The sequence below is a fragment of the Rhincodon typus genome, chromosome 10, assembly GCF_021869965.1.
Source record: "Rhincodon typus isolate 14 chromosome 10, sRhiTyp1.1, whole genome shotgun sequence".
Classification (NCBI taxonomy): domain Eukaryota; kingdom Metazoa; phylum Chordata; class Chondrichthyes; order Orectolobiformes; family Rhincodontidae; genus Rhincodon; species Rhincodon typus.
Window position 1 is genome coordinate 11,654,981 of NC_063341.1, and position 14,338 is coordinate 11,669,318.

Genomic DNA, 14,338 nt, shown 5'->3' on the forward strand with positions numbered 1-14,338 from the left:
AACTCGACCCCATATACATTCCACTACGGAGGAAACCCGGAAGTGAGACAATCCATCGCAACGGACCCCAGAGTTTAAAAACACACCGACGCTTCATCAGAGGCTGCACTGAGGATGTTACCAAGCACAGTAACGAAACGTCTGTGGAACAACAAACCAGCTCGGCAAGCCAACCAACCTCAATTTCAACTACATTCTACATTCCACATGCGAAAATCAGCATCAAAGCCAACTGCAAGTCAAACCTTCACTTACTTTTTGGAAATACGCTGCCTCAAGTCCAACCTTCAAAAATTTCACATTTATTTTACTACTTGCAACATTTCTCTTTCGAAAGTCTGCCACCACAACAAGAACATCAGTTTAGTGCAAAGTATAAACAGTTTTGTTCACACCAAAGATTAAAGGGAAAAGAATATTGGTCAGGATTGGATTCAAACTGTCAGAGGTAAATGATTACAAAATTCAGACTTTGAAAATCATGTACTAGAAGCAACTTAATGCACTGTTAAAATGCTTCAGGCGCAAAGTTCATTTTAGAAATTATGGATTAACAAAAAGAAACTTGTGCTTGACAGAAGATTTTATTGAGTATGTAACTATAACAGGAGCTAAAGATGGACTGGTGGATGTTGTATAACTGAATTTTCGGAACAGAGAACATTACAGCGCAGTACAGGCCCTTCGGCCCTCGATGTTGCGCCGACCTGTGAAAGCAATCTGAAGCCCATCTAACCTAAACTATTCCATTATTCCAGACAGTAAGAATAAAAAGAAATTTTTGGCACTAAACTCGAACAAACAATTGCAGATGCTGGAGATTTGAAGCAAACACAGAGAATGATTCAGAAAATGAGCAGGTCTGATAGCATCCGAGGAGAGAAAAATAGAGTTAACATTTCGAGTCCAGTGACCTTTCATCAGAACTGAAAGCAGCTGGGAAATGATGGTATTTACGCCGATGAACTAGGGTGGGGGAACTAAGTAGAATACATGGAGGCTGTGCTGAGAAGGAGGGGGGAAGAAAAGGAGATACAGAATGGATTGCTCGTGATAAGCCAAGACGGAGATAAATGCTGAATAGGTGCTCATGAGAAACGTGAATGGTTGAAAATGGGTTGGCTGTGCTGAGTAACCCATATAAAACAGGACCTTGCAGTGTGGGGGAGGGTAACGAACATGGAGAAGGGTGTAATGCTGTGAGTTCTGACGGCTGAAAGGTATGAAGGTGGAAGATGAGGTGTTGTTTCTCTAGTTTGCATTGCACTTCAATGGAGCACTGCAGCGGATCTTAGACAGAAATGTTGGCACAGGAACACGGTGGTGCATTGAAGTGGCAGGCAACTGAAAGCTCGGGATCATTTTTATGGACTGAGCGGTCACCCAGTCTGAGTTTCATTTCCTCATAGTAAATTGTAGGTCATTTTATGGGATTGCTGGATGTAACTCATGGAGTGCTACAGGGAAAAATGCTGGGCTTGAACTATTTACAATGTATAGCCAAGATTTAAGTAACATATCTTAACTTTCGGATAATACAAAGCTCAGTGAAAATTAAGCTATGAAGAGAATGTAAAAGGTTGCAAAGGGATTATAGTGGTTGACCAAGTTCAAGGCTGGTTGTGTGGAATAGGGGAAAATGTGAAATTATCTACCTTAGAAGGAAAAAAATGAAAACGTAGATATACAGAAATTGATCATTGTTAGGATTCAGAGGGACAAGGGCAACCTTATAGACGAATCATAAAAGATTAGCATACACATACAGCGAAACAATAAGGAAGGCAAATTATATGTTAGCCCGCATTACAAAGGGATTGGAGTATTAGAATAAGTGGTCTTGCTGCAGTTACATAGGACTTTAGAGAGACAACATTGGGAATATAATAGAGGTCTACAGCAAAGAACCAGGTCCTTTGGCCCAACTTGCCTATTCCATCCAGTTTTCACAACTTCAACTAGTCCCATTTGCCTGCACTTGGTCCAGAACCCTCCATACCTATCCCATCCACCCACCTGTCTAGGTGCTTCTTAAATGACAAAACTGTACTTGCCTCCACCATTACCTCTGGCAGCCCATTCCGGACATTTACCACTGTGTGTGAAACAACTGTCCGTCTGGACTCTTTTATATCTTTCCCCTTTCACCTTAAACCTGTGCCCTCTAGATTTAGACTCCCCTACCATGGGGAAATGCTGTCAACTATCTACCTAATCTAAGCCTCTCATGATTTTGTAAATTTCTATAAGGACACCTCTCAGTCTCCTACACTCCACGGAGAAAAGTCCCAGCTTATCCAACCTCTCTTTATAACTCAAACCTTCCAGTCCAGGTAGCATCCTAGTAAATTTTTCCTGACTCTTTCTAGTTTAATAACATCATTTCTATAGAAGGGCAACCTGAATGCACACAGTATTCCAAATGTGGCCTCACCAATATCTTGTACAGCTGCATCAAGATGCCCCAACTCCTATACTCAATGCTCTGACCAATGAAAGCTAGCATGTCAAAAGCCTTCTTCACTGCTCTGTCTACCTGTGACTCTATTTTCAAGGAGCCAGGAACATGTGCCCCTAGACCTCTTCGGTCTCTAACACTCCCCAGGGCCCTATAATTGACTGTGCAAGTCCTGTCCTGGTGTGCCTTACCAAAATTGAACACCTTGCGTTTATCTAAATTAAACTCCATCTGCCATTCCTCATTGGCATTGGTCCAGTTGATCAAGATCTCGCTGCATTCCCAGAGAACCTTCACTCTGATGTAAAGTTTTAGTCTTCTTATCCAGCAAATGACTTGCTTGCTTTACACGAAGTGCAACGAAGGTTCTTTAGTTTGATTGCTGGGATGAAAACACTGTCCTACGACCTATCCTGACTTGGAAATATATGTCTGCTCCTTCACTGTCGCTGACTCAAAATCCTGGAATTCCCTCCCTAACGGCATTGTGGGTCAACCCACAACACAGACTGCACCAGCTTACCACCATCTTTTAAAGGGAAGCCAAGGAAGGGAAAGCCAGTTGGCGATGGCCATGTATCTTGACTGAATAAAAAAAAGTGCCTATATTCCCTGGAGTGCACCACAACAAAATATTATTTTCTTCAAATGGAAAATTCTTAGAGACTTTCTCAAGATCAGTGCTGTGAGGTTCTTTCCCCAAGGTGAAGAGGCTAGAACTAGGGGTCATAGTCTCAGGAGAAGAGGCCAGACATTTAGCACTTAAGTAGAAATTTCTTCACTCAATAGTGAATCTTTAGAATTGTCTACTCCTCAGGGCTGTGGATAGAGTCAAGGAATAGATATCTGTGCACCCAAGGTAATCAAGGGATACAAGGTCAGTACAAGAACGTGGAATCAATATAGAAGTTCAACAATGATGGTGTTGATCATGGTGAAGATTTAAGGGCCTTATGGCATATCCCTGTATTAATCTTAACTCTTCTTATAGTAATTAGTCATTTAATCAAAATGTTCAGAACAGGGTTACTCAGTGTCAAATCAAAATATTCACGTAGGGACAGGAGGAGGCCATTCAGCCCCCGGTATTCTTCCCCAATTCATTTAAACCATGGCTGATCTGTACATCGATTACATTTACCCTAATTAGCTCCATATCCTATGATATCCACACCCATTACAATCCCACTAAGCTCAGTCTTGTAAGCTTCATCTAGCCCACCTTACATAGCATACCAGGGGAAGCGAATTCCAGATTTCATAGTTCTCTGTATGATAAAATGCTTCCTGATTTCCCTCCTAAACTGCCTGACTCTCATTGTAATATCACGTTCTCCTCATTGTTTTCTAATCCGCCCCCTGCACTCCACCAAAGGACCAGTTTTCCTTTATGCACCTAATCAAATCCTTTTAACATTTTAAACACTCCGCTTAGATCAACTTCACCCCACCTAAACAATCTGCTAAGGTAGAAAGCACATAAACTAGGTTTAAATAGCCTACCCTTATAGACTAGGCACCCAATCATTGTGAATCTGCACTGTAACCTCACCAAAGTTAATACATCCTTAAATGGGTAATGCCCACCAAAAGGTGAATGCTGTGTCTAGACAGGGTCAAGCCAAGGCTCCATATAAGCAGCAGAATTTGCTCATATAGAAGGCAATTTTTCCCCTCTCATGAGGTGGTCTGAGAAATATCACAAACAGCAAATAGTTTAGTTTGCCCCGTATCACCACCTCATCAATTAAGTGCCAGGTAAGAAGGTCCATCAGGAACTTTCTTGATTTGCCAGTAATTAAGGCCCCAAGTGATTAATTGAGTGCCACATGAAGATCTCAAGTCATCACTGGCCGAATCACCTGTACCCCCAGCAAAACCAGAAAAGCAGCTAGGTTAAGAGATAACACGGTGTAGAGCTGGATGAACACAGCAGGCCAAGCAGCATCAGAGGAGCAGGAAAGCTGACGTTTCGGGCCTAGATCCTTCTTCAGAAACGTCAGCTGACGTGTGTTCATCCAGCTCTACACCTTGTTATCTCAGATTCTCCAGCATCTGCAGTTCCTACTATCTCTGAAACAAAGTAGCTAGGTTCCCAACTGGAAACCAGGGCCATCTGCTAGCCAGTTTGATGACTGTGACCTTCATCTGCGCCAATCTGGGGACAATCAGAGGTGAGGATGGGGTGCAAGGAAGTGGCAGCTGAAAGCCACTTTCCTGCCCTTGATTCTGAATCCCTCACCATAAGATGTGGAATCATTTTCTCTGTTGAATTTCCCTAAGACTAGGGATCAACTGACAGTCTGTAGAGTGCAGAAGCTGCTGGCCTCTGACTTATCAGCAGGTTATGGCATGGCAGGACTCCCCCTACTCAGGTCTGCGATTGACTGAGAAACTCACTGATCAACTCTTAGCAAGTCAATTGGCGATCACTCTGGTGAGATTGCTCATTGGATGTAGCAGTGAGTTAGTCACGACTGAACACTTCTGCCCCTGTCCTTAAGGCTACAAATTAGAAGATAGCAGCTATGGATTTTATACACTTTACCAATACTTTGTTTTGTTGTAAATAACTTGTAAATATACCTTCACTGTTTTAAAATTCCTATTTTCAGTATTTATTTAGTTAGTTAGTTGATTATGTGTGGCTTAATCAGGGACTGTTTTGATGCTCCTCATCACAGCACTTTCTTGAACATCAATACACGTTGAAGCAGCAAGCAAATGTTAAATTCAAAAGCATAAAATTTACAAAAAATTATGAAACCAAGGATGTGAGCATTATGACATATTGGGGTCTTCTATTTTAGCATGCTGTGTAACCCCAGGCAAAAATGGCCCTTGCCATGCTAAAGCTCAGATAAGCAGGGACTTATTCCCCACTTTTTTACACTTCAACATTACAGTCAAACATTTTTCTTGAAGGTCAGATTGTTTAAAAAACTAGACAATTTCAGCACTCTGCAATCAGAAGGATAATAGTGCCATGAAAATTAAATCAAACACCAGAAATTATAATCTGGCTGCAAAAATGTTATTTTGTCTCTCAGAATGCAGAGTGTTAAATATTTTCTGCAACAGTAGAGATGAATGCCAAATAATTGTAATCTCTGGAATCTTGTCTTTTATTTTAAGGAGATATTTAGAAACAGCAAAATAAAATATTCAGAAACAATCAGCATTAAAATCAATTCTTTTCAAATCATTATTTGCTCATTTTTCTTGAATTGCAATACCAGCACCAGATGACAAACACAACTTTAAAATGCCAATATGTAGTTATGCAGCAATGATCAGAACATATTACAATAAAACAGCACCTCCTTCTGTGGGCGAAATTTCTCTCTCAACCAAATAGGGAAACTAACACATAACAGCTGTGGCACACATTTCCAGCAAGGGCACAGAGATGGATGGTTATGTGAACAACAAACATTTACTGGATGTTTCTGCAAAAGATCACCATGACATATTTACAGGTGAGGATGCCCACTGGCTCATCTTAATTGATTCATCCAAAACAATTCCTCGATTCACATGCTATTTAAACGATTCCAGAGATTTCCTCACTCTGCCCAGACATCCATTCCAAGCAGTGATCACTTCTTGTGAAGAACTTCCTGATATCAGTTCCTAAAATTTGAATCCTCGGTTTACTGCTTCTGCTTATTTTGAAATAGTATTCCAATTCAATAGCATTATATACCTCCATAAAATCCGCTCTCAAATAACTCCTTCGCAGGTTGAAAAGGCCAGTCATTCTTCACAAAAAAAGGAAAATGACTTACATACTCACAATGCCTGACTCAAGATCAGCATATCCCAAAGCACTTTACAGCCAATCAAATACTTCTGTAGCATCGTCACTACAGTGATGTAGGAATCATGGAATCCTATTTGCAAACGTTGCGTTCCCAAAGACGACAATTCAGTAATTAACTCGATAATCTGTTTCAAGTGCTGGCTGAGGGACAAATATTGGTCAAGACACCATGAGAACTTCCTGCTTTGCTTTGAATGGTGTCTTAGGCTCTTGTACTTTCACCCGAGGGCAACGACGGTTTATCATTCAAAAGTAAGCACTGACAACGTAGGGCTCCTCAGTGCCATATACAATTACATTCTGGGAAAGTTCGTAAAAGCCCTGTAGCTGTTCTCTACGCTCCTCTGCTCTAATGTCTCCGCAGAACTGAGAAATTATATTTGGGTTGAGATCTGACAACTGTACTACAGTCTGACCTTGGTTTCCTCTCACTTATACTTTATTAGGTAGTTCAGCATTTTACTAAGGATAATCTATATTGCTTGGATATATTGGCATCTGGTAAACTAATCATTTAACCTAATCATTTTGGCAACTTTTCAGTGTGGAATTTAAGAAGAAAGTTATGCATTTTGTGTGGACATGTTAATGCACTGATGTGGTTCAGTGCAAATGGCTTCAAAAGAGCAAAGTTCAACATTCAAGGCAATTCCTGTTGAATGGGCCTTTTGTACAGACCGGTATTTGTGTTTCAACTCAGCAGTTTATATATGTAAAACTCAGCATGGAAAGGCTGAAAAACAAACAGGTCATATCTGATTTCAGTGAGTTGAATGCTTCAATTCTGATATCACATACTCCAAGAATACTGCTGCAACCTTGTATAATTCTATTCACCATTAATATACTGAGTTATCATAAAACAAGAGTTCCACGCAGTCACTTTACACACAACTCCTGTTAGCCTTGAGCTATTCCCAATCTGTGAGTTGCAAACCCCAATGTCAAAAGCTGAGTTTCTGGGGACTGCAAGCTCTGACACAGTAATGGCAACTGTGGAGTTTGGATTGAATTCCAACAACATGTTCAGGTTTTCTTTCTGTCAGCCATGGTGTTCTCCGAGGCCCGATTTCTACTACAAACACAGCTTGTAAAAAAGTGGGTCTGCCCTTTCGCTTTCTGCGGGACACACCTCGTGGTTTTCAACCTCCTCGGCCACCACCGTCGACCCCCTCCCCCAACAGAATTCATCAACTACTCTTTACTCGCTCACCCTAACCAATTTTCACTTTGGGTTAACATAAAATCTAAGGCAATAAAATGGGGTCACATTGAAAAATGTTTGGGAAGCACCATCTTACATCTGTTATTCCTTATATTGTTAACTTAAGTGAAAAGTGATTTTCTTTGCTCAACTTCATCCGCTTGACACCAGTGATTTAGTTGGAATAAGACTAAATGGACAAGCAACTATTAGATTCCATTACATTTCTATTTTCAGTAGGCCAAACTCAGCAGGGCATTCGCAGGACTGTTGTAATTGGACTCGGTATCCCTAATATGAAAACTGGTTGGGGGGTGGGTTTGGTCGTGTGAGAAGAGAAATCAGAGAGGATTACTGCAGTCATATTACTCTCTCCAAATTTTGGTCTCCTCAAAGAATTTTCTTGAAGCCTACCTGCTTTTGATCACCTTCTCCTTATATCTCACTGTCCATTTATCTATAATTATACTTTGGTGAGTGTTTTGCTTTGTTCCACATCGACCCTTGGTTAAAAGTTTGCTTCCCTTTTAAAAACATTTCATATTAACTGGAGTTGGCGTGACACATCCTCCAGCTACTCAAAAGGTCACATTATAATGATAGTTGCAACAAGCAATACTTCACCCAGAGACAGACTAACTAATGTGTAAAGCTGATATTAAAACATTACAGAATTAACATGAAGATAGAATGTCAATGGGCTTGCTGTCATTACTTTTGACAATACCATTCTTCTGAATAACATTTGGCACAGAGGGATGAAATAGTACAAATAGTTAAAATTTCAAGAATGAAAGTGTGTAGTTTCATGCAATGCGAAAACAAATTAGGGATTGAGAATTAGCAACCAATATGTCAAATTAACAACTTGCACAATTTTCTAACTGCTGCCCTAAATAACCAATGCTCCCTCCCTGTCATTGCCATTTCAATTCCTCATCTCATTCGAACCGTGACCATTCAGTCTTTGGCTTTCTAAATCTCCAATACATTTTAAAAAGGAAAGCAAACATTTAATTAAGAGACATACAAGAATAATGAAAAGAAAAAATTAAATCCCTTGTATTGTAAACATTGGTTCATAATTTGTACTTTTCACAACAACAATTCGCATTTGTGTAGTAGTTTTAAATGTAGGGCAAAACATAACAAAACATTTTTTCAATGAAGCTGAACACAAGCTCAAGGAACATTGCCTTATCTTTCCATTTGCAACCCTCTAATCTTAATAGTGGTTTAAAAAAAAAGCTTCAAGCCTTAATGAATACTACTTTCTCTTCAGCAGTTCATTTTCAAATTTAAATGCATATAGAAGGGGAATGGCAGGCTGGACAGGTGATTTGGATGGGAATCCCCTACTGGAATACAATGCTGGCCCAGCACCCTTGCTGTCAACCTGCTTTTCTCCAAATTGCCAGTTTTTCATGCTTTCAATCAACAATCAACTCTAAGCTGCTCGGCTGTGCAAGTATGTAGCCACTCCAATGTTCCATGCAGGTTGATGGGTGTCAGCATGTCAATCATGGTATTGGCTGCTGTGCATGGGGCTCGGAGGCCCACGTGGCCGGTAAGAATATTGGAGGGAAAGCTGCTTCCAATACCATAAGCATCTCTGTTTTTCTTTGTTATGCCGCTTATCATTTCATGCTGATATTATTTCTGTACTTTGTCATCTGTTTGTCAGTAATAACATTACAGGTCATTTTATTCTCTTGCACGTAAGTACACAACCCCCCTTCCTTTGTTTTGGTTAATGAATGATTCTTCCAGTTGTGCTTAAGGGCCCACATGTGAAACTTCCACTACTCTCCACATTGCCTGAAATCACAAGCTTTTGGAGTGTTGCCCCTTCATCAGGTGAAGTATTGTGATATCAAATAAACCTGTTGGACTATAACCTGGTGTTGTGTGATTTCTGACTTTGTCCACCCCAGTCCAACACCGGTATCTACACAATGAATTTAGGGTATGTATCCAAGCAAAAGTCCCACAAAGCTGAAACAGTAATAGGAAATATTGGAAATATCCACCACCTTTTCAGGAAGAGAGTTCCAAAGACTCCAAAATGTAACCACTTAGCTTCTTTAAATAGGTAACCTCTTATCTTGAAACAGTGATCCCTAATTCTAGATTCTCCCATAATAGAAAACATCCTCCTCACATTCCAACTGCCAAACTCCTCAGGACCTTGTAAGTCATCTCTTCCTCTTCTAACCTCCAACAGATACAAGCAAAACATGTCCAACCTTTCCTCCTAAAGACAATCTGCCCATTCCATGTATTAATCTAGTAATGGTTCTCTGAGCTGCCACCAAAACATTCACATCTTTTCTTAAACCAGGTGATCAATACAGTATACAGTAGTCCAAATGTGGTCTGAGCATTACACAGCCTCAGCAGTACATGTCTGGTCTTGTTTTCTAGCACTCTTGAAATGGCTCTCTTTTGTCTAACTTTCACATCGCCTCGTCAAAGAATTCTAACAGATTTGTCAGGCATGATCTCCCTTTGATAAAGCCGTGCTGACTCAGCCCTATTTTGCCACGCACTTCCAAGCACTCTGCAATCTGATCCTTAATAATGAACCCTACAGTCTTATCAACGGCGAGCTCAGGATAACCAGCCTACAGTTTTCTGTCTTCTGCGCCCCTGACTTCTTAAACAGGGGTATTATATTAGCCACTTTCCATTCCTCCGGGACCCCCTCTGACTCCAGTGATTCTGAAAGTTCAACACCAATGCCTTGACAATCTCCTCAGCAATCTTCTTCAGAACTCTAGGGTGTAGTCCATCCGGTCAGGGTGATTTATCTGCCTTCAGACTTTTCAGCTTCCCCAACAGCTTCTCCTTGGTGATGGCTATTATACTCACCTCTGTCCCCTAACTCTCTTGAAGTTCTGGTATGCTGTTGGCGTCTTCCACTATGAAAATTGATGCAAAGTACCTGTTCAGTTCCTCTGCCATTTCTTTGTTCCTCATGACTACCTCTCCCGCCTAATTTTCCAGCAGTCCAATGTCCACTTCTGCCTCTCGGTTACCTTTTGAATATCTAAAAAAAAGTCTCGCAATGTTCTTATATATTACGAGCTAGCTTAGTCTCATATTTCATCTTCTCCACCCTTATTGTTTTTAGTTATCCTCTGCTGGTTTTTAAAGGCTTTCCAATCCTCTGACTTCTCATTAATCTTCACCACATTGTATGCTTTTCCTTTTGCTTTTATGCTGTCCCTAACTTTGGTTGTCAGCCATGGGAAGGTTGCAAAGTTCTGGACTTAATAATGGAGTTCAACACCTTCAAATTGTCAACCCTCTCATTCCTTCCCTTTCTTTTAACTTGACTTGTTACATTCTCTATCACCATGTCCATCCCCTCTCCCCACCCCAGTGAGACTGTCCTTTCCAGTCTGGCAGTTAGACATATCATTGTTCTGCCATTCTCATATTCCGATCACTTAATCTGAACTAACAACATCCTTTCTCCCCTCTCTACTATTGCATAAGTGCTGCTCCCTCCACAGTTCATGTCAGCTCTGATAAAAAGTTATCTAGACTTGAAACATTAGGTTGCTTTCTCTCCAATGGATTCTGCCTGGCCTGCCGTGATGTCCAGCAGTTTTGTTTTCTTCAGATGGAAGGTGAGCCAGAAAAGGAAGTTTGACAGAACAATCCTGCTTTCACAAGTTATAAAGATCAACACACTCTGTGCCAACCACCCATTTGTTGTCTGGTAGTAGTGAGTGACCTCAACCATTACGGGTTGGGTATATTTTCTGTCTGGTTAGCTAATGCTCATATGTGAACTGTTGCTTTCTAACAAAATACCTTAAAGGTACTCGTGAATAGTTGACCACCTATCTTGAGAATTTGTGGCTGTCATAAAGCCATGCAGCGCAGAAACAGATCCTTTGGTCCAACAAACTGTGTTGCTGAGACATCCCAATCTGACCTAGTCCCATTTGTCAGCATTTGGCCCATATCCCACAAAACCCTTCCGATTCATAAACCCATCCAGGTGCCTTTTAAATGTTGTAATTGTACCCGCCTTTACCCGCCTCCACCACCTCCTCTGGCAGCTCGTTCCAGACACACACCAGCCTTTGTGTGATAAAAGTTACCCTTCAGGCCCTTTTTAAACCTTTCCCCTCTCACCTTAAATCTATGCCCTCTACTTTTGGACTTACCCCACCCTGGGAAAAAGACCTTGCCTGTGCACCCTATCCATGCCCCTTATGATTTTATACACCTCTATAAGGATGCTCCAGGGAAAAATGTCCCAGCTTATCCAGCCTCTTCCTCTAGCTCAAACCCTCCAGTCCCAGCAACATTCTTGTAAATCTTTTCTATACTCTCTCAAGTTTAACAACATCTTGCCCATGGAAGGGCGACCAGAATTGTCCACAGTATTCCAGAAGCGGCCTCACCAATGTTTCCTGTACAGCTACAACACAACATCCCAACTCCTATACACAATGAAAGCAAGTGTCCCAAATGCCTTCATCACCATACCCAAAATAGTACATAAAGGCAGATAAATTAGCAACATAGTTACCTTGAATAGTACCTATTAAGAAACTAGAATATTTCATGTCATCTTACCTTCCAGAAGATCAAGAAACACCAGAAAAGCTGTATATACTTGTGTACTATCTGCAATGTCTAAAGCCATCATCTCTGTGTACTGAAAATAAGAAACAGAAGAAAATTATAGCACTCTAATCCAGTTGCATCATCTCTTTGTTTTATAATATATTTGTTTGGATTGCAAATGGACAGAATTACAAACTAAAGAGCAGACAGAGAAAATACAGATCAAGAATTCCCAAACTAGACATGAACTACATATACCGTCCATCCAAAAAAACATATCTCCTGGGATGGAGGCATTCAAAAAAGTACCCATACCAGAGCGAGGGATGAATAATACTATGTGTATGCAGAAAATGACAATCCTGTTTAACGCATAGTACGAAAATCCAGACAGGTCTCCTCTCATGAATTCTCAAGGACAGCACATCCACGAAAATATCCATGAATGGATCTTGTTGAAAAAAATATGATTTTTAGAAGGTAATTTTAATCAAGTGCAGAGACCATGGGTTGCACCTGTTCATGATCTTTTTAGCTTTTCAATTATTAGTCATTTTTAAACTGGGGATGATTGTCAAAGATCTTTTTTTGTGCTGACATAGTGCAAAATTAGCTGGCTGATATCAAAGAATCAAAGCCACAAAGAATCACAGATTAAGAGCTATATTTAATGTGATGAATATGAGATCAGATTAATACTACTTTTGTGGATTGTAGATTTTTTGGAACTGTCTGAGTCCATCCAACGTACAATCAATGTAGGAAATCAGCTGGGCATTGTGTGAAATCAGATTAAAATCTGAGTAATTGTTCCAAAGAACTCTTGGAAAAAAACATAGATGTAAAGTAATTGATGAAAGAAGCAGAAAGGACAGTGTAGTACATCTAATGTCACTGGACTAGTAGTTCAGAGGCCATGCTCATGTAATGGGGTTAAGAGTTCATATCCCATCACTGCATCTGATGGAAATTAAACTCAGTTAATAATTCTGGCATTCAAAACTAGTCTCAGGTTTGGAGACCATGGGACTATTGTTGATTAACTATGAAAACCCATTTGGTTCTCAGATATCTTTTAGGGAAGGAAATCTGCCATGCCTACCTGCTCTGACCTACATGGGATACCAGATCCACAGCAATGCGTTTGACTTTTAACTGAACTCTGAAAAGGCAGAGCAGAACTCTTAGTTCAAGAGTAATTAAGGCCAGCTGTACCTTGAAAAATTTTTTTAAGCAATGTGTTATGACGATCTAACATATTCTGCCTGAAAAGGCGAAGGCAGCAGATTCTCAATAGCAACTTTCAAAAGGAAACTGGATAAATACTTATTTGAGGCAACATTCGAAAGGCTATGCAATGACCAAGAGCTTTGAACTAACTTAATAGCTCTTTCAAAGAGCGAGTGAAGATATCCTGAGCCAAATCACCTTGTTCTGTATAATTCCACACACAATGTTTCACATTGACTGTTCTTCCACAGAAAGTAAGCTGCATATTAATTGATGGAGTGTATGTAAACTTGGCTGCATGAGGAAACTTGTGGGGTAACATGCTTCATTCTAGAAAGCTAGAGTTCCAGTGGCTGATAGTGCAAGAAACATTATATAGGAAAGTGTTAGAGAATTCAAGAAGCCTGGGGATGCGTTAGGTATGGAGGGATTTGAAGGTGAAAATATTAAATCCTAATTCTCTGAAATATGTGGTTCCAGTGAGGCTGAAGAAAGATAAGGGTGATACAAGTGAGAACCATGACTCCAACAATGTGAATAACTCCTAGCATTCTATGCCCCAGAAAATGTTTAGCAGCCAAAGACACCCTCCATGCTATTCTGGATCAGATACGTCTTCCACAGATATTTTTTTAAAACTGTTTATATGTAAATGAAGCATGAATACAAGAATTTTTACAGCAGAAAATCTTATTCCCATGACTCTCGTAAACAGAGACATCACATTTAAGTTATAAAGCTTTTCAAAGAATTGAGTATCAGCTGTCAGTGATACTGCCCACCTAAGTTAGAGTCAGTTGACTTTGATTTGATTTATTACTGTCAGCTGCCTAGGTAAAAAGTTTTGTTTTGCGTCCAGTACAGGCAGGTCATACCATACAAAGTACACAGGGTAAGAAAATAGAGCAAAGAATACAACATCCTGGCTGCAAGGGAAGGTGCACAGACAGCGGAATCAACATTAAATTTAGATTGCGAGAGATGGGGAGGCGATGGCCTAGTGGTATTATTGCTGGACAGTTAATCCAGAGACCCA

General features: G+C 40.4%; 1 protein-coding gene across 1 annotated transcript in view; it reads right to left on the minus strand.

Annotated features, from left to right (window-relative positions):
* Nucleotides 1–14,338, minus strand: part of tsen15 (TSEN15 tRNA splicing endonuclease subunit) — a 55,436-nt gene that overhangs the window by 35,674 nt on the left and 5,424 nt on the right. Inside the window, exon 2 of the mRNA XM_048602143.1 lies at nucleotides 12,082–12,163. Within this exon, the coding sequence (XP_048458100.1) occupies nucleotides 12,082–12,163 (82 nt within the window). The remainder of the gene's footprint in view (nucleotides 1–12,081; nucleotides 12,164–14,338) is intronic.